This window comes from Stigmatopora nigra, chromosome 11 (genome assembly GCF_051989575.1).
Source record: "Stigmatopora nigra isolate UIUO_SnigA chromosome 11, RoL_Snig_1.1, whole genome shotgun sequence".
Classification (NCBI taxonomy): Eukaryota; Metazoa; Chordata; class Actinopteri; order Syngnathiformes; family Syngnathidae; genus Stigmatopora; species Stigmatopora nigra.
In genome coordinates, this window is record NC_135518.1 from 14,246,416 (window position 1) to 14,265,439 (window position 19,024).

Consider the following 19,024-nt stretch of genomic DNA (forward strand, 5'->3'; position numbering starts at 1 on the left):
TTAGTAGTGATTAAACTCTCAGAGAAATGGGCTTTAATCAAAAGTAATTCATTTTTTTTGTACACATCAGACAACACAAGAATAGCAATTCATGCACAAGTGGAAAACCAAACTAACCCAAAAAAATGGCTTTCTCTTCTGTACACGAAATACCAGCCAATATATTTTCTGTCATGAATGCTAATGGATTTGGAACTCAACATGGAATACGATACAATACCATACAATAGGAATCAAATCCCTGGCCAGGTGCTTTTAGCGTAATTAAACTCTGCCACACTCCAATTTGATGATTAGCCCAAATTGCTTTTTGGAATATTTCAAGTGCTAAGAAATAAACACTTGAGATTTTCTTTTTAAATTTTGTATCCAATGGAGGCCTTTTGTTGCAGTCAATGATGGAGCAGGTGTATTTTTTTTTTTTTAGCTTTTTTTACACTTAGCACGTTAAGCACAAATAGGAAAATGCATCATAAGTCATGGGACACAAAGTCAATCTCTGTACAAAGGTTAAGATCACATGTAAAATACAGCATTTGTGCATCCATCCCATTCCCCTTCGTCCACATTTTTGGCGACCTCGGCCCGTTTCAGTCCACCACCTCGGGCGGCGTGGTCAACTTGACGGTGGGCGCCGCGCCGGCTTTGAACGCCTCGCTGGAGACGGCGGCGCAGGCCACCGTGTTGCTGGAAATCCGTCGGTGAAGTTGGATGCCCGTGGTTTTGGAGGTCATGGAACTCTTGCCGTTCTTCCCCGACCAGTTGTCGCAGTGAAAGAGGATCAGGAAACATCTGTAAAACTAATGAGGGAAGGCGGGGAATGAGTTTAATGGTGCCAGTCAGCCAAATTATCATGTAAAAAAAATGCGCATTATAGTCCGGAAAATCTGCCTTTATAGTCTGGAAAATGCGCCTTATAGTCCAGAGAATGCGCCCTATAGTCCGGAAAATGCCTTATAGTCCGGAGAATGCTCCTTATAGTCTGGAAAATGGGCCTTGTAGTCCATAAAATGCGGCCTTATAGTACATAAAATGTGCCTTGTAGTCCGCAGAATGCGTATTATAGTCCAGAAAATGCACCAGTTAAATCGATATCCGCAGAAATAGTAACAGGCGTATTTCAAGCAATAGTATTCCAGTTGATGGAATAATGTTGGGCATGAATTGGTTGAGTGTGTGGATCTTTTTGGCGGCTAGATTTAGGAAAAAAAAATGTTATTAAGATGGAATTGGCAGCGTGTGGGTTCCAAGTACAGTTTGGATGGAGCGGTCCATGGGCTTAAAGCACTTAGATTGTGGTGGGAGCCGACAAAATGGCTTTGTAATGACTAGTTGCCAGTCATCCACTGCTTGATTGGAAAACGTCTCATGTGGAGCTCAAGCAACGTGTGGAATGTACCAAGACTTTCCCTCGGCCAATGGAACGTTTATTCCTCTACACTACAACCATTTTAAATCGAATATTAAGATTTTTTTTTTGCATAAATGGATTAAAATAATTGAATTCAAATCCCTGAATATTCAGTTTTTTTTTAGAGATTTAAAACTGTTTATTTTAGCTTTTTTATATGTATTTTTTCGATTTGACTAAGTTATTTTTGAACTAAAAACACGGGGGAAAAAAGTGGCTGGCGATAAGCCCGTAAAAGGCGCCAAGATCAATGGCCAAATAGCGTGATTAGAACCCGAAAGGATTTGACTCCACTGCCAATGGCAATTAACATCATCCTTCCATTTTGATGGATTTTTCACACCAAAAAATGCAAGTCGTCCATCTACAAAGCCCATTTTTTCGACTAGATCTGTAAATCCAAGCATCCTATTTCCTACCTGATAGTTTTGAGCCTCCTATTGGGAAAAAAAAACAACAAACAGACAAAACTTGTGAGCAGAATAATAAAAATAGTAATAAACAGCGCGCTGCCCTTCATGTCCGCCAGATAACGGCTAGCGTGCTGGGCCTTCTTATTTTGCCTTTTTTTTTCCATTCAAAAGGTGTTTGACTCCTTTTTTTTTAGCCCCGCCTCCTCTGGGCTGTAAAATCCTTCCATGTTTATTTGTGTTTTATTCACACACCTGCTTAAAACTTTATTTTGTCAATATATTGCATTTTTTTCAATACAAAATGACAAAAAAACTGTTTTTCAACCATTAACGTCCTTTTCCTTTGCAGGAACCGTCCTGATGATGGCGCTGTGCCGGCAAGTGCACGTGTACGAGTTCATCCCGTCCATGAGGAAGACGGACTTGTGTCATTACTACCAACGCCATTTTGACAAGGCATGTACGCTGGGTTCCTATCACCCGCTTTTATACGAAAAGAGGCTAATCCAACGCATCAATGGCGGCTCCCAGGGCGACCTTTGCCGAAAGGGGCGGGTCACTCTACCCGGCTTCCGCACTTTGGACTGCCCCGCGGTAGAACCCGGGCGCCAATCGGATTCGACCATTCCCGGGCGCCATGAGGGGGCGCCGCGATAAAGCCACGGGAAGTTTCCGAAGAAACGAACCTTTGCGCTTTGGGGGCGAACATCAAAATGTTCTTTTGGACTTTAGGATGCTAAAGAAAAGCCCCTCTCTCGCCAAGACATATCTGCTTTAGCTGAGCCATGTTAGCTAAGGAGCTAACTTAGCGTAGCCACAGGTTTGAACCAGTTCTTAGGGAATTTTCCATCTTTTTTTAAAATCCTGAAGCACCCCCGCGATCATGGTCTCACCAGTTTCGACATCGGGGTCTTCCGGGAAGCCACTCCGCCCAGTTTGGTTCCATTTGCCTTATCGAGCGGCTACATGCTACGTGCTACGTCAAAGACGCTGCAGTTTATCCTGCTAGCCTTCTTACACCAAATGTGGTGTCGCTTTCATGACGAATAATAACTTATTTAATTGGACTAATGAAACATTTTTATTGTTTACAAAGTCAACGGACTCAAACTGGAGCCTATCCTAGCCCACTTCAATTGCAGGCTAAGTGAATCAGTGATAACTTGAAGGCCTGATGGACTTACCCGCACATTTTTATGAGAAAATCTTTCTGCTTGACTGTTTTCGCATCGCCACAAGAGGAATTCCTGGAAAAATTTTAAGTCTCTACGTTGCATGGTTTGGACAAACCTAGCGTGAGAAGCTTAACATACACACAAAACTTGCTCCACTATGAAAAAGCTCCTGCTCCCAATGGACCAAAGGTCACGGGGTTCCTGGCATGCAATAACAGCAACAACTACAACAATCTCCTCACCCAACCTTTGTTATTACTTTTTTAACAGGTCATCAGGGGGACATTTTGTTTGGGAAACATGGCCGCCCGGCATTAAGGTTGCCTCAACCAAGCCGTAAACTGTAATAAACCTTTTCTGGAGTGCATTAAGGTGGCGTGAAGGAGAAGATTGATGGGTTTTTCCACCACTTGTGCAACTTTTCTAACAACCCGTATGGGTTTTTTTAGCTAAAATGTACAAGAGTAAGTAAGAAGCATATGAGGTAGGACAGAAAAAGCCAGGTACGTAATCAATGCGGCTCCCCCGAGATTGAATGTAACCTCTAAACTTCGAGTATTTTACCAACGGGAGGGCTTATGGTCTGTCGGTAAAACCGCCAGATTTGCGTCCACTGCCCGAGGAGATTTGATTTATGAGCTGCTTCTGTTTTCCCTCTTCTTTGTTAACATTTGTGTTGCCTGTCGGTTTTTTTAAAGACAAAACAATGGCTATTGTTGCTAAATCTTCCTGAGTTTTATATCGAATATAAGACGACAACTTTGGAAAACAATAGATTTGTCTGTCTTACTACAGGCACTGGTACAAAATACTGTATTTTTTAAAGTAGAATGGCCTCTGAACTGTAATAACTTTATTCCCTTGTCTTACAGACATTTTCTAACTAAAAAACAGCGCCATCTACCAGGTCAAGAGTTTCTAGGTCTATTTCCAAAAAAATTCGCTCATTCTAATTGGATTTGTGGGTGAACTAGCTGTGTTGAAATGCCTAGCATTAGCATGACGGTTACTTCAATGCTCCAGTTTGGTCTCCATGAACAATGTACTGCATTATTCGCATTAATATGGTTTAATATAAATGCTATACATGATCCTAAAATAACATATTGGCCCGAATATAAGACGACACTTTAAAATCTTAATAGCTGAACATTTAAATATGTCAACTAAAGCACAATTTTTAAATGAATGGCTTCTGGTTTTTAAATGTTTATAAACCAATCTACTGTGATTAAAACATTGCAATAACTTTATGATATCTGGCGCCATCTAGCATTGTGAAGGGGTATAACGTCACAACCCTCGAATTTTAGATGACCCACACTTTTTCAGTTTTATTGTTAATGCAAAAAACATCGTCTTATATTCAGGCCAATATGGAGACTGGAAAATTCCATTATTTGGTGGCCATTTTTTTTTGGGGAGTGTGAATTAAATCTCGTACTGTCGTACCTTGTGGCGCAATATGAAAAGTGAGATGAAATACACGAGGTGTTGCATCACATTGATACAAAATATGGCCAATCCATATTTGGATTTCAGTCCTTCAAGAAAAGTCATGGATTTGTTTCAAAATGAGCTCAATTTTGATGGATTTGGTGCTAATCGCTTAAAGAAAAAGCCAATAGGAAACTTTGAAAACAAAAGTTAGTTCAATGTAAAGTGTTTATTTTTAATTTTGTTTTTTAGAGGGTGATTATTCACATTTTTTTTAATTTTTTTTCTCGGGAGCCTTAGCCTTAGGCCCTTCCCACAATGGCAAAACGTTCAGGACTCCATTAAAAAAATAATAATCTTTTATACGGCGGCCAAAGAAGCGTTCCAGGCAACCAATTAAAACGCTTACTGGCACCAAAGGAGGAAAATCACAGTGCCAATATTTTTTTCTTTTTAATAACTCTCTTTTTTAATAGTAAACAAGGTTTTATAATCCATTTTTTGCTGGAAATGAACCATTTCAATACTGCCATAGATTTCCTTCTTTTTTAGAACAGGATTAATATTTAAGTTTATTAACGTTCATCATAGCATTTTGGTCAATGCTTTTTTTAATTTTTAGGCCAATTTGCATACTTTCCAATGACGTCCATTTTTTTTCTATGACTTGAGGTGAATTTTAAGGAATGGCTTCATCCAAGCGACCATTCAATTTGGAATGTTGCCGTTTTTAAATGTGAATAAATGTGAATAAATGTGTAATGCGACTGACCTGTTTGTTCATAAGAATGTAGATGAGCGGGTTGATGACGGTGCTGCTCTTGGCCAGCAAGGACGGCACCACGCTGGCCACCGGGCTGATGATGTCGGGAGGACCGAAGGTGGCCATCATGGCCACCACGCCGTAGGGCATCCAACACAGCAGGTAGCACGCCGCCGTGGTCAGCACCATGAAGAGAATGTGGTACTCTCGCCGCCTCGCTGCCGTCTTGCGGATCTTGCCCACCTGCGGCTCCAAACAAATCCACACGCCGTACCGTCTTACCGTCATTAACAGATTATTTTACCCGCTATCATATCTTATTTTCCTACTGTGCTCGGATTGTTGCTATTTACGCGTTAGCATTGCGAATGGGTATAACGTTATGCCCTTGAATTTAAGATGAGCCACACTTTTTCAGTCTTATTTCAATGCAAAAAAACATCGTCTTATATTCAGGGTAACATGGAACGATTCCCTAGACTGGAAAATTTGATACAAAATTATTTGGTGGCCTTTTTGTTAACATTTTTATCCTTTTTTATTATTATTTCATTACAAAACTGAGAAAAAACATGCGTGAAAGTAATAATAATGAAATGGAGAGGCTAAATAAGCATTGGAGATGCTAAATAGGCATGTGTTAGCATCATTTTCAGATAACTATAGGCTAAAAAAACAACATAATAGGCTGTGAGTAGTTACAAGGAACAAAAAAAAATATATATAAAAGTCACACTTGCGTTTTAGTGGCAGGTGTAGCCAAACGATTAAAAAAATGCAGCTTATAGTCTAGAAAATGCGTTAAAAAATCAAACATTTTGGCATTTTTGGATTTTTTCCGAACCCAATAACATGAAAAAATTGCAGTTTTTCAGTCCAGTCGAGAAGTTGTTTACCGGAGAAAAATAAATGGAGCATTTTGACTTAAAAATGTTGACTTTTAGGAGAAAAAAAGGAAAAGGTCAAGTGCGCATTGAAGATTTCGGAGCTATGTCAAGATTTGCCAAGAAAGAGGCGTCTTTGCAGGAGACTTCATTTGAAAAGGCTTCATTTATGCACAATTAAAAAGATTTGAAAGTAGCCTAGATTTAGCACCTCCATTATCCAAATACGTGGCAGCCAGATGGTTACTAGTCAATAAATCCTCTGTAATGCTTTGGCACTTTTCAAAGGATTGCAAAGGGAATCAGAGAATATCTGCAAAGCATGTTCTCGCATAAAACTAATCGGACCATTATTGACTCATCACCAACATTTGCATTCGTATTTACTCATTAAGTCATTAATTTTTTTGCCTTTTTCTAAGACGCAGTTGTGGAAAAGTACACCATGTGAGCCTGTTTTCTGATTTCTGATCACGATTTAAATGTAATGTGGACTGAAGACATTTTTAATGGTATGAGTATATTTTTTTCTTTTAAAAATGGAAATGACAATTTAATTAGGTAAAAACCTTTACGCGTGGCATGTTCCATAGAAAGGAATTGCTTTCAGGTGTAATTGGTTGACGTGAGCTACACGGACGACGACGCTGAGTAAGTCATCCAGCAAATGTACCGTAACCCACTTAGTCAGCGTAAGTAAAGGCTAATCCTTACTGCTTCAATGGAAGGAAGGCTGTCAAACTCGGCTTTGTTCGCGAGCCACATTAATGTCAACGATATTTCATGTGGGCCGGACCATTTTTGATAGAATATCTAGATTTTTGAGGATTTTTCGCAATTGGATTAAAAGAATTGGATCAAAAGCCCTACATAGTCCGTTTTTATAGATTTTTGATCGCTTTTTTATAAAGTTTTCGATTTCACAAAATTATTTTTGAACTAAAAATTGATTAAAAAATAACAGTTATTGATCTAAAAGGGGGGAATGTAATATACTACATCTATAATCTTCATTTTAATTGGATCCTAAAAGTTTATAATATTTAAATTTTTAGTTTTATAAATGGATTAAAAGATCTGGATTAAAAGCCCAAAACTAAAAAACAGAAAAAATGATTAAAAAATAACAATTATTGATTTAAAAGGGGAAAATCAGGAATGATTGACTTTTCCGGGCCACACAAAATGATGCGGCGGGCCAGATTTGGCCCCCGAGCCGCCGCTTTGATAGCCCTGCCATAAGAGAAAGGGAGTTCTCAAATAATATGGATTACGGATAAAGCCAGTGAAAAGGGATTTGAGACTCAGGCCTCCATTGGCAAGTAAAAACCGAAATTTGATACCATTTCTGTCTTTCTTTAAAGTGATTGAAAAGACTATAAAAAGGCACTTTTCTGCAGCTGATAGACATCACCCGAAATTCCACCACACGTTTCCGAACCTAGAATTCAATTTAAAGCGAACAAAAGCAGACCGGACAGACCTGCTGATCTACGCCGGGATTGACTCAGTTCTGAAGATAAAGAAAATCCGAGCAGTCGACATCCACTTTAACCCGGGAGCACATTTTTTTGCCATTCAAACATGTCCGCCAGCATTGAAATCTAACGTTTCTCGACCCTCATCACGTGACCTTTTACCTTTTCCCCCGTCGCAAGCTGACAAATTGAAATGTTTCCCATTCTTTCAGTGATTTTTTCCCGGATAGAAAGGAAGATGGACACTCGATTTAGGGGCTGTCAATCAAAGTGAACGGCGGTAGTAATTACATTGAAATGTGGCTATCACATCTCTTCACTTGTCAAATGCCATCTGTGTTTTGCTGGCGTTTGAAAGATGGAAGTTGTGTTGAGCAATGGCCGACTTGAGTCTGACGCTGGAGGGCGGAGCTATTTGGCTTATTTTGAGCCTTCTAATGATCCTTTGTTTATCATGTCAAACTAATGAAACGGAATGATTTGAGCTTCTTAGCATTCTAGCGCTGTCAGCGCTCCTAAAAAAACACTAAGCCTCCCTTAAATCTTTTTCTATCCTTCATGTTTACTCCTAAAAATCTTATTGTTTAACTAAAGTTTGACTCTTTCCCATAGAAATGTGTTGCCAATCATCAAAGTTGTCCAAAAGCATTTTTATACAGAAATTCTAGGTCTCCAAACTGGTTGTCAAGGGTTTTTTCTTCCATCTGAACCAGTACAGAGAAGTGAACCAATGAGGTTTGGTCTTAAAAAAGCAACACTTGACGGTAATTAAGCAATTATCACAGCTGTGCGACCTCAGATTGAGGAAAAGATACGTTCTTCTTTGGTTTGAAATGAAATCCTTCATACTCTAAGGCCTGATAGACCATGTTTTAGGGTATCTTATCTATATCATCAGGGACCCATACCACCCTGGTCTCAATCTGTTCCAGATGCTGCCTTCTGGCAGACACTATACGTCCCACAAAGTACAGACAAATAGGCTTAAGGACAGTTTTTTACCCACATCCATCAGGACTCTAAACTTTCGGTAGCACAACACAATCCCTTCTGTGTAATAACTTCGGGGTGAGGTAATATGAAATAACATTGGGCGCTGATCTGCCTCCTATTGGCTGACTGAAGGTAAGTGAGGACACAGTGAGAGGTAAATTATCTATATTATATTATAGTATATTATATTTTTCCCTCACATTCATCAGGACTCTAAACTTTCGGTAGCACGACACAATCCCTTCTGTGTAATAAGTTAGCTTTCAATAACTTTAGTTGTTCATATTGACGACAAAGCCTATGTCCGATTATTATTATATTATGATTATTATTATCTGAAACTATCTCCTACCTGTTTAACCGCCCAAAGTAGCCTCCCATAGCAGTAGATCATCACCAGCACTGGCAGTCCCAGGCAGAAAATGAAGAGGCAGATGATGTAGGCATGCGACTGGGCGGTCCGCAGCGTCCAGGACACGGAGCAACTGGTTCCGGCACCCTCCACGCCGTAGCTGCTCCAGCCCAAGAGGGGCGGCACGGTCCAGAACAAAGAGTACAGCCACGAACCCCCCACGGCCAACAGGGGCTTGCGGTAGTTGGGGCCCCGCTTGTTGTACACCGTCAGGGTGCTGTAGCGGTCGTACGAGAGGATCACCAGAGAAATCAGTGACACGATACCTGAAAAACGACAACAACGACGATAAAGGTGAGGCCCCCGGAGGGGAACTATTTTATTTTTAACGTCAACTACATTTCGGGTTATAATCGATGGATCCATTAGAACCAAGGGTGTCAATGGTTGGACCATTTTTAGAGATAATATTTAGATTTTTTTGTTATAAATTGAGCCCTGAATATTCAGTTTTTTATAAATTTCAACCAATGTTTATTTTAGCTATTTTTTAAATATATTTTTAGATTTTACAGAATGATTTTTGAAATAAAAACACAAAAAAATACTAAAAAATGACAATGATTAATTCAAAAGGGGGGAAATCATCTATACTCTTCATTTTAAATTGATCTTAAAAGAGAAAAGTCAGCACTCATGATTGACTTTCTTGGACCGCACAAAATGATGCGACGGGCCAGTTTTGGCCCGCGGGCCGCCACTTTGACACCAGTGATCTAAATGGACTCCTACTGTCTCTCAAATTTTAAAATAGAAATGACTTCCCCTTCCAGGAATAGAAATGATAAAATAATGTTTTCTCTGAAACTGAACTGAAAGAAAAGCTTTAAAATAGGCAAATAAAAGTCTTAAGTGCCAATGTACTCAAACGCTGCATCCAGTCATTAAACTTGGAATTATTTATCCAATAGCACATGTTGTCCACACTAACCTTGTGATTAACCCAGCGCTCTGGGTATTTTTACTTTTTACACCGGTTAGTTAGTCATCTCCTTTTTGAAATGCCCCCGTTAATGCACTCATTTGGCCAAGAAAGCATTGAACGGGAGGAATTGACGTCACAAAAAATACACTTTCAGCTTCTATGAATCCGAAAATGAACGTGATTCATATACTTTGCCATAATTTCTCTATTAAATGTGGATTCGCTTGTAGAAATGACGCAAGAAAATACATGAAAAAACCTTTTACGGAGGGAAATTGCGACCTGTCGTTTGAATTTAATGAACTTTATGACCTGTGTATTGATAATTGTTTTAGTCAGGGTCTTATGACACTAAATATTCACTATTATTGAACAAAAATAGAATGTTATGATAGTATTTTGGAGAGTCATAATTCCTTTGTAGAAGGGATTTTGTGGAAGTGGAATAACCTGGACTTGGCCTCGAGAATATAGGATGATTGTTGTTGTTGTTGTACAATGAATCAATTTGTTTGTTCCCGTGGTAACATATCAAAGGAAGAATGGCACTTTAGTGGTTTTGCTTATGAGGAATTAATCCAATGAAGTTTGATCCCATCAAGATGGAAATGCTTTTTCTGGTGACCTATACAAGATGGCTTTAGTGTGCTTTTCATTTGTTGTTTTCTATCTTCTAAGTCTTATTTTATCATCCTTGCTTTGTTTTGACCTTCTTGTAGGTTGTATTTGTCGTGTTAAGGTTTGTTGGGGGCTCCAGCACCCTCGCAAGCCTTATGAGGAGACGTGAAATGGAAATTAATGGAAGGAATGAGTTGCGAATGGCGTCCATTCTTTGGACAGAATTGCTTGGCATGGATTGCAGGACTGTAATTATGGTTTTCTATGCCATCTATTCAAATCTTTGTTTACTATTGGAGATGCTTGTGGACGTCCTTCACCCGACTTATTATAACTGGTATGAATATGGCATTGAATATGTATATGTCCAAACGTATTTTTCCAAGGGCCGATTTCACAGTTAATTTCAGTATTAACTCGATTTGGCTGCCTGCCATTGGGGGTGTAGGAGACCAATCTATTTTGAAGAGTAACATTTTGAGAGAGGGATAGACAGATTTGTAATGCAGAAAAGAGGGAAAAAAGTCAGTTTTTAAACATAGGATGAATTTTTTAAAAAAACTGTGATGGGTATTTGGTTAGCATGAGGTAGAATGAGGTAGCATGAGGTAGCATGAGGTAGCATGAGATAGCATGAGGTAGCATGAGGTAGCATGAGGTAGCATGAGGTAGCATGAGGTAGCATGAGGTAGCATGAGGTAGCATGAGGTAGCATGAGGTAGCATGAGGTAGCATGAGGTAGCATGAGGTAGCATGAGGTAGCATGAGGTAGCATGAGGTAGCATGAGGTAGCATGAGGTAGCATGAGTTAGCATGTCTGAGTCTGCCTCTCGTTTGGAATCTTTGTTTCAGTTCAATTAACTAAAATCTCCAAAATTTCCATCAATCAGACTTTGATTGTGATTGGCTGTTGGCCCATATGGGTTTCCAATAAGGTTCCAATAGCGACCAATCCCTCAGCTCACCCACCAAATCATTAGTGATTGCAAAAAAAATGGATGACCGTAGAAAGTTGATGAAACTAGTCTACCGTATTTTCTATAAGGCGCACTTAAAATGTTCTCCAAAAAGGGCGCCTTATAATCCAGTGCGCCTTATATATGGAAAAATGACATTCATTAAGGGTACGCCTTATAATGCGGTTGTGAAAATACAGTACTTGAATTACTGGTTGCGTTTCAGCCGATTTTTTTTGTTTTTTGACAGCCAGTTGGGACCCAGCTGTCGTGGTCGTAGTCTCATCGCGTGACGTGACCGCCATTGGCCGCGGGCTACGCGCTCCAGCAACCTTTCCAGGCACGCTTTTAAATAAGTCAAAAGATTTCTTCCGAGAGGGCTTTTTGTTTCTTCCAAAACGCTTTCTTTGTTGTTGTTGGCACGGTCGGCGGCTTAACAGAGACTCCGACCAGAAAATCATGACGGTGGAAATCCCAACGGGGTCCTTGTGATCGTTAGCCAGATGGTGCCCGCAATCAGTGGAGGTGCGCTTCCACTTAACGGGGGCGAGCGCCACAAAACAAGCGCAGAAAATAATCCAAAATCACCGCAGGGGCCCCAAACCATGGAGGACTCAAAAAATCCTTTGCACTCTTGAAATATTGGACGCTAACGTGCTCATTTGAAATGTTTTCATTCATTTCTCCAAGCAATTCCTCATAAAAAGATCAGAGAATCTGAAAGTGACGTGACCAGGAAACTGAATCCAGATTTGTGCATTAATTTTATCTAATATTCTGAGCCCTGTGAGCCCCCCCCTCCCCACTTTTTTAGTTCGTGGAAAATGGTTAGATGGGCGCCAATAATAAAGGTCGCTGGCGGTTTGGCTACCTGTGGAGTCCAACCCACTGAGATCATCTTGTAACTGATGAATCATATTTGTGCTGACCATCCTATTCCGTATTGACTGAAAAATCTCTTGCTGCGTACATTGAAAAATCCATCGGAACATTTGACCCATTTTCTCATCTACAAAAAGTGTATTTGACATTAAATAATGACATTACAGTAATCCCTCGATTATCGCAGGTTCACTTTGCGATTTTCCTCTGCTATAATTATTTATTTTTAATAGATTTTTTTTTCATTAATTAAAAAAAAAATGAATTTTTTAAATATTGTATTATTTTTTATATTTTTATTATTATGTTTTAGTTCATAAAAAATGTGAAAATACACGCTAAAACTCCTATGCAGAAGCCATTCTTGCTACTAGAAAAAAGTTATAATTGCGACCCTACTTTGCAATTTTTCAATGTTTGGTCTACATTAATTGTGATATTTGAGGGATTACTGTAATCATTTGCAACTCTGTGTTAGAGTGGTTAGCGCACTGGCCTTGCAGTTCTAGGGTCGAGGGTTTAATCACGGATAGTTCCTCACAATGTGAAGTTTGCATGTTTTCCCCAGCCTTTCATGGGTTTTCTCCAGGTACTCCGCTTTCCCTCCAAATGCCAAAAACATGCATGCTAGGCTAGTTTTTTCAACACTTTAAATTGCCCAACCCTAGTTACAATTGGTCATCCTTTATCTACTCATGCCTTGACCCTTGTGAGGATAAGTAAAATGAAGAAGATAGAAAACAAATAGCTCTTTTTCATTAGCCCCGTCCATCCAGAGCGGTCGATTGGTCGTCGCTAAAAGATGGGATGGTAGCGTGGCGCCATGGCAACGCCAAAGCATGGTGCAAAGTCATGGCCAACAATTTGTGGACATTGTTGGATTTTCAGCACTCAAATGACCCTTAAAGTGCCTCTGAGCGTCCACTTTCAGCCAATGACCACACTTAATGGCTCTTCGGGGAACTAATTAAGACACTATACTTTGAGTACAGTCAACTTTACACGAAGCCATGGTAACTAGAATTGCCGTTTGGAATCTCTCATTTAAAGACAAATGCTTACAGCCAAGTGCAGTTTACGTGATAAGACATTTGTTTGTTTTGGGTTTTTTTTTCCCAACTCTTCTCCACAATTCGACTTTAAAGTTACATAAGTATTGCGTTTATTGTCCATTTGGAATGAATGTTTTTTTTATTTCCTCAAGATTAAGGGCTGATCCAAATCTATTCCAACCATTTTGTTTAATTAAATCGCAGGGGGGGCAGGTAAAACAACGGCATCCAAAATTTTAATCAAATTTGAAGCCACATGAGGCTTTTTTTAGTTTTCTCAGAAGTCTCCCGCTTTGGAACACCAAGTAATATTAAAAAGCACGCAATAATAAGTAAGTCAATATGAAATCCAATGCAATATTTAAAAAATCATGGTCTACGAGGTAAAGTCAATGGTGGAAAGTGTCGTTTTTTTTAGAGAATTGGAGGAAATTTATTGATAAAAAGGGTATTTTTGGGTGTCTGTGAATCATGATTTGAATTATTCCTTTAGGAAAATGAAAGGAGACATTGTAGTCTTAGTTTTTAAATCCGCTAGCATGTTTTTTTATATGCGCGGCTTGGATGAATCAGCGACCACGTGATTATGCAATTTGCACAAACAACATGGAAGCAACGAAGAAGCAGGTGAGGGCGACAAAAGGCCGTTGGTTGACGTAAATGAGTTGCGGCATCGCCGACGTCGTGAGGAAAAATACAGGAAGAATAAATTGGACGTTCACTTGGAAAAGCCATCAAAGCACTCAAATCACAAATTAAAATTGACATGGAAGTCATTGGAATGTGCATTAAAGCATGAAATGAACCATGTCAAGATTATTATTTTATGACAAGTAACAACAAAGGGATTTTCATTTAAAGGTCAACATTGGGATTCATTTTCTGAACCGCTAATCCTCACAAGAGTCCTGGGGGGTGCCGGAGCCTAATCACAGGGCTTGAGAAGACAAAGGACAACCAATCCTAGCCAATTTAGAGGGTTCAATCAGCTAGCTTTGCATGTTTTGTGGATCTTGAGTGGAAACCAGAGTACCTGGAGAAAACCCTTGTGAGAAAATGCAACAGAAAGACCAAACTGGGTTCGAACCCACGACCCCAAGACTGCGAGGCCAACTGTACGACCCACTGTTCCATCGGGCCACCGCTTTTCAAAAACCCTTGTGAGAACATGCAAATGCCACACAGAAGGACCAACCTGGAATTGAACCCGTAACCCCAAGACTGCGAGCCCAATGTAATAACCACACTCCCACCGTACCACCACTTTTCAAATCCAAAAAAAAACTCAACAACCTGCAGAATACATTGTCGGAACCTACTGGAACCTATCCTTTCTGACATCGGTCCTGGAACTTTTCTGTCTCGGACAAAAATGATGCTTCAAAACCCCCAAATCATGCAATCGGAATGGAAATATGTATTTGAAAATAAACATTCTCCAGATTTTTGAACCAAACAAAAGCTGGAAAGACCCCCCCTCCAAGTGGACAAGTGATTTGAAAGTGAAAAAGTCCACGCACGCACGCACTCTGGAGCATAACTTACCAAAGCAGGAGTTGATGAATCCGTACCAGCTGCAGCCACTGGAGCCCAGCAACCACCGTCCATGCACGCTGGAGGCAAAGCTGAGCGTGGTCCCGAACACGCACACCAACATGTCGCTGACGCTAATATTAAGCAGCAGCATGTTGACGGGCGTGCGTAGCTTCTTGAACTTGCAGAAGAGCAGCAACACCACCAGGTTGTTGAGGAAGCCGAAAGTCATGATCAAGCCCAGCACCACGGACAGCACCGCGAAGCCGGTGGACGACAGGCGGGCTCCCACTTCTACTTCCACCCCAGCGGCGGCGGCGGCCCCACCGGCGACTCCGGAGGGTGCCTCCGAGGTCCGCTGCGGGTCGTCGCCGCTCACGTTGAGCGCCGCCCGGCCCGACAACATCCTGGCGTCCATGCATGAGAAGATAGAGGGAGAGAGAGAAGTTGCTGGGACGGACTTCACCGACGCATTCCTCTTCCGATCGTACTGAGTGAAGCTGGGGGTGATGTTGCCTCCCAATCCCACCTGTGGCTCCCCATCTAACCGCTTCTTTCCGCCCTTCCCTCGTCTACTAATCTCCACTTTACTCCTTCTCGCGTTTTTTTTTTATCTTTTGTTTGTATGTAATTTGTATGCAATATTTCCAGGTCGCCGCCGCAGCGTAAATCCACGCTTGCGCGACTCCAAGTGCGCTTCCACGCGCGCTCCGGCTTCTTTTTTAAAGGGGTGTTTGACGTCATCCACGCATGTGCGTGAGCCGCAGAATGGCAAGGAATGAAAGGCTGAGTGGAGTGGGAGCGACCTTCTTACAATTGTGCCCTCATTTACATTTTGATTTTACTGGTAAGTAGAGTCCGTCAAACTCAAACACCTTCACCTTCGTCTTTGCCATCGTCTTCTTCGCCATCCTTTCTGTAGACGATGAGCTGTAAAAATCTATTTTAGGCCCAAAAAAAAAAAGTCTATTACTCATGGTGGCAGCGACGGCCGGAGGAGACGTGGTCCCGAGTCTATTTTGGTCCCTCAAGGTCCCGAGTTATATGCCAAACCGCTGTAGTACACCCTTTGAGTCGTTTATCTCACTATCGATCTGTCCAATTGGGTTTTCAGGGCAGGTCACACCCACATGTTCTGCATACAAATAACAGTACGCAATGTTTAGAGTCGCCTTATCACGTTAGGCTATTGGAATTTCTCGCGTATAAGCCGCATCCTTAAAATTGCCTTAAAATAGCTGAATTTTACAATATTTTTTTGTATAAGACGCCCCCTGATTCACAATTTTCACCTAAATTTTCGTAAAGAATACAAATGTCTTACTTTGAAGGGAAAATCTTAAGAAAAATTATCACATTTCTGAGATTCTGTATAAATCTATTGCACTTAAGGCTACATGTAAACAAATTCAAAAAGGAAGTCATGTGACCAGTACAATCAGAAAGTGTGTCTGTACTGATTTAGTTTGTCATCCATAGGTAAGATGACGGCACCCTGAGGGAGCAATGGCAGGCACGAGTGAGTACATTTTTACTTTTTTATAGAAGATAAGCTTAATTTTTTTCCTCAAACTTCATTTGTAGACATTTAATAGTCTAATTTATGCGCATATAAGCCGTATCATTTTTACGGCTTATATGCGAGAGAATACAGTACATTTTTTAGATTGGACTATGTTGATCCAGAACTTATAGTCCTTTATCATACCCCCCAAAAAGTTAAAATCCAATTTTGCTGTTGCAAGAATATTACAAAACGAAATACTACACTACAAAACAAATGAAATTGTATCTAGCTTCAGATGCTGTACTTAACATCGACTTATCCGTTATCTATCATATTTCTTGTCCTGTTTTTCCCCCCGAAAACCAGAAATATTGCGTCTTTGTTTCCAACGCCAGTTAAATCCACTGGGGTTTTTAGGGCCCATCCATCCGTAATAAGTTATTTTATAACAGAAATCCATTCTTCCCTGTCAAGCCAAGGTAAAGAATGAAAAGATTTAATAATGGATATTTTTTCATCAATATTTTATTGCTCAGCAAGGAACTTTTTTTACACAATAAAATCCTGACAAATCTACTCCAAACAGCGCTATGTGTCATCTAATTGTCCTTTTTCTTCCCTTCAAGTGCTTTGATTTGACCGGTTATTGATTTTTTTTTCCAACTTAAGCAACAGTTGGCTTGACAAAATGGCTTTTTTAACTAATAAATTTCCCGACTGTGTTTTTTTTTTTACAAGATGGGGTCTGATAATGTGTCAGAACCATTAATAAGAGATAAGACGGTGTTGGCCTTTTTATTTTATATATATTTTTTTACATAAGTCCTCATTATAAACAGCTGTCATATGTTCCGTTATAGAACATCTTCCCAGACAGATGGCTTACTCCATAAATGATCTCGGAGCGATTTTTATCAGCTCGTGATATAACGATGTTCGGGACAGGCTAAATATAGAAATTTCAGAAAATGACTTCACCGTTACAAAACTGATCATTAACGTCAATTGATTTTGATTTTTCTCCCCTTGAACCAGACAAAATATCACAAAAATGGCTAATTGTTGTCTCTTAGTGTAGTCTACTGGTGTAGTAGCACCATACATTAATTACACTAATGTCAACATTGTTGCTGTGTTTTATTTTCGTTTTTTCTTCCTTTTTTCCCTTTTCAACACGCTTATCTTGAAGGGTAGATCTACAACCAGGCGTCCTTTATTGACAGGTTGCCACTTTGACGAATTACTGCGAGTCCGCGGTTTATGGTTACACTAAAATATGATATTTCAAGGTCAGACATGTGCGCTAAAATCATGTGGTACAAGATGTAACATTCAGTTAGCGACACATTCATTCTTTTCCCATGATAGTATTTTATTTTTAGCCCTAAAAGTATATTTTCATTTGAATATTTACTGTAATTCTACTTTAGGAGTGTGCTAGCATATTGCTAGCTTAACGAAAGACCAAGATATCGTCTAACTTAAGTGTGCTAAAATCATGTGGTATAAAATGTCCCATTAGGTTAACACCACATCATTTTTACATGATAGTATTTTATTTTTGGCCTAAAAGTATATTTTTCTTTGAATATTTGACTGTAATTCTACTTTAGAAGGGTGCTAGCTTAGCGAAAGTCTGAGACATCGTCTGACTTCAGTTTGCTAAAATAATGTGGTATAAAATGTCCCATTAGGTTAACACCACATCATTTTTACATGATAGTATTTTATTTTTGGCCTAAAAGTATATTTTTATTTGAATATTTACTGTCATTCTACTTTAGGAGTGCGCTAGCTTATTGCTAGCTTAGCAGAAGACCAGGACATCATGTAACTTCTGTACACATTTGGGCTATCTTAGATCTTCATCCTTTGTTCTACAAAAAGGTAATGTGTTGATCTTACATTTTTAAACTAGGAGTAGATGAAAAATGTGTTTTTGTGTGTTTTAACTGTTTTATTCAGTGTGTTGTGATACAGCTGCAATACAGCAACATTACAAATCGATACCCGGGGCATTTTTATACTATAGAGTTCTATTTTTGCGGCTGACGTGGCAAGTGTTTTGGAACAGATGTTCCCCCATGTGAGCCAACATATTTGTTGAAGCTTTGTGGGCACGAATACGCCATTTCCAATCAGGGCCAAGCTCTCTCTCGTTGCCTTTTCGCGAGTCTCCATAGGCGCTGGTAGAAAGTACTTGACATGAGAGAAGGAGATTTAAGTGTGCAAAGTATGAAAAAAATGCAAGTATACGCATCCTCATGTGGTTGATGTAAAGTTGCCTAGAGAAATCATGAGCCTGAGCTGTGAAGCGCCCACTGCCTCCATCGAACCGCTGCGTTTACATCGCAACGATGGAGACAGTTTCAAATGAATTGTTTTAATCTACAATAATCCCTTGGAGGAAAATCATTGTTACTTTCCTACTTTGCCATATTGAAATTCTTGAAATTCTATTCACATATACATTCTAAAACTTGTTGTTTATGCACTGTGTAGTATTGTGCAAACCTTTGAGTTTCCACTAGATTGAATTTTCAAAAAAAAAATCAATATATAATCCAGTTTTTCCAGCACCAGAG

General features: G+C 39.8%; 1 protein-coding gene and 1 long non-coding RNA gene across 3 annotated transcripts; one reads left to right on the plus strand and one right to left on the minus strand.

Annotated features, from left to right (window-relative positions):
* Window positions 1-10: 10 nt before the first annotated feature.
* On the minus strand, window positions 11-15,686 carry tmtops2b (teleost multiple tissue opsin 2b). 2 transcript variants are annotated; one of them, XM_077727801.1, is made up of 4 exons: window positions 14,945-15,686; window positions 8,907-9,232; window positions 5,209-5,442; window positions 11-800 (listed from the first exon to the last, which is right to left on the minus strand). In XM_077727801.1, the coding sequence occupies exons 1-4, from the start codon at window positions 15,348-15,350 to the stop codon at window positions 591-593; spliced, it is 1,176 nt and encodes a 391-aa protein (XP_077583927.1). In that variant the 5' UTR covers window positions 15,351-15,686; the 3' UTR covers window positions 11-590. The 2 variants fall into 2 exon arrangements, with proteins under 2 accessions (XP_077583927.1, XP_077583925.1); XM_077727799.1 differs by having other exon boundaries at window positions 5,209-5,448.
* On the plus strand, window positions 15,152-18,292 carry LOC144204060 (uncharacterized). The gene is made up of 3 exons (XR_013327815.1): window positions 15,152-15,779; window positions 16,412-16,451; window positions 18,224-18,292. It is a non-coding gene; the product is annotated as an uncharacterized LOC144204060 (long non-coding RNA).
* The last annotated feature ends 732 nt before the right edge of the window (window positions 18,293-19,024 follow it).

What these genes read in the sequence shown, in the direction of transcription:
- tmtops2b (XM_077727799.1), bottom strand. Translation starts at nt 15,350, where the DNA reads ATGGACGCCAGGATGTTGTCGGGCCGGGCGGCGCTCAACGTGAGCGGC. An exon ending in TACTTTGGGCGGTTAAACAG is followed by an intron (nt 5,449 to 8,906) that starts GTAGGAGATAGT and finishes ATTTGTTTGGAG; the next exon opens with CCGCAGGTGGGCAAGATCCG. An exon ending in ACATTCTTATGAACAAACAG is followed by an intron (nt 801 to 5,208) that starts GTCAGTCGCATT and finishes TTCCCTCATTAG; the next exon opens with TTTTACAGATGTTTCCTGAT.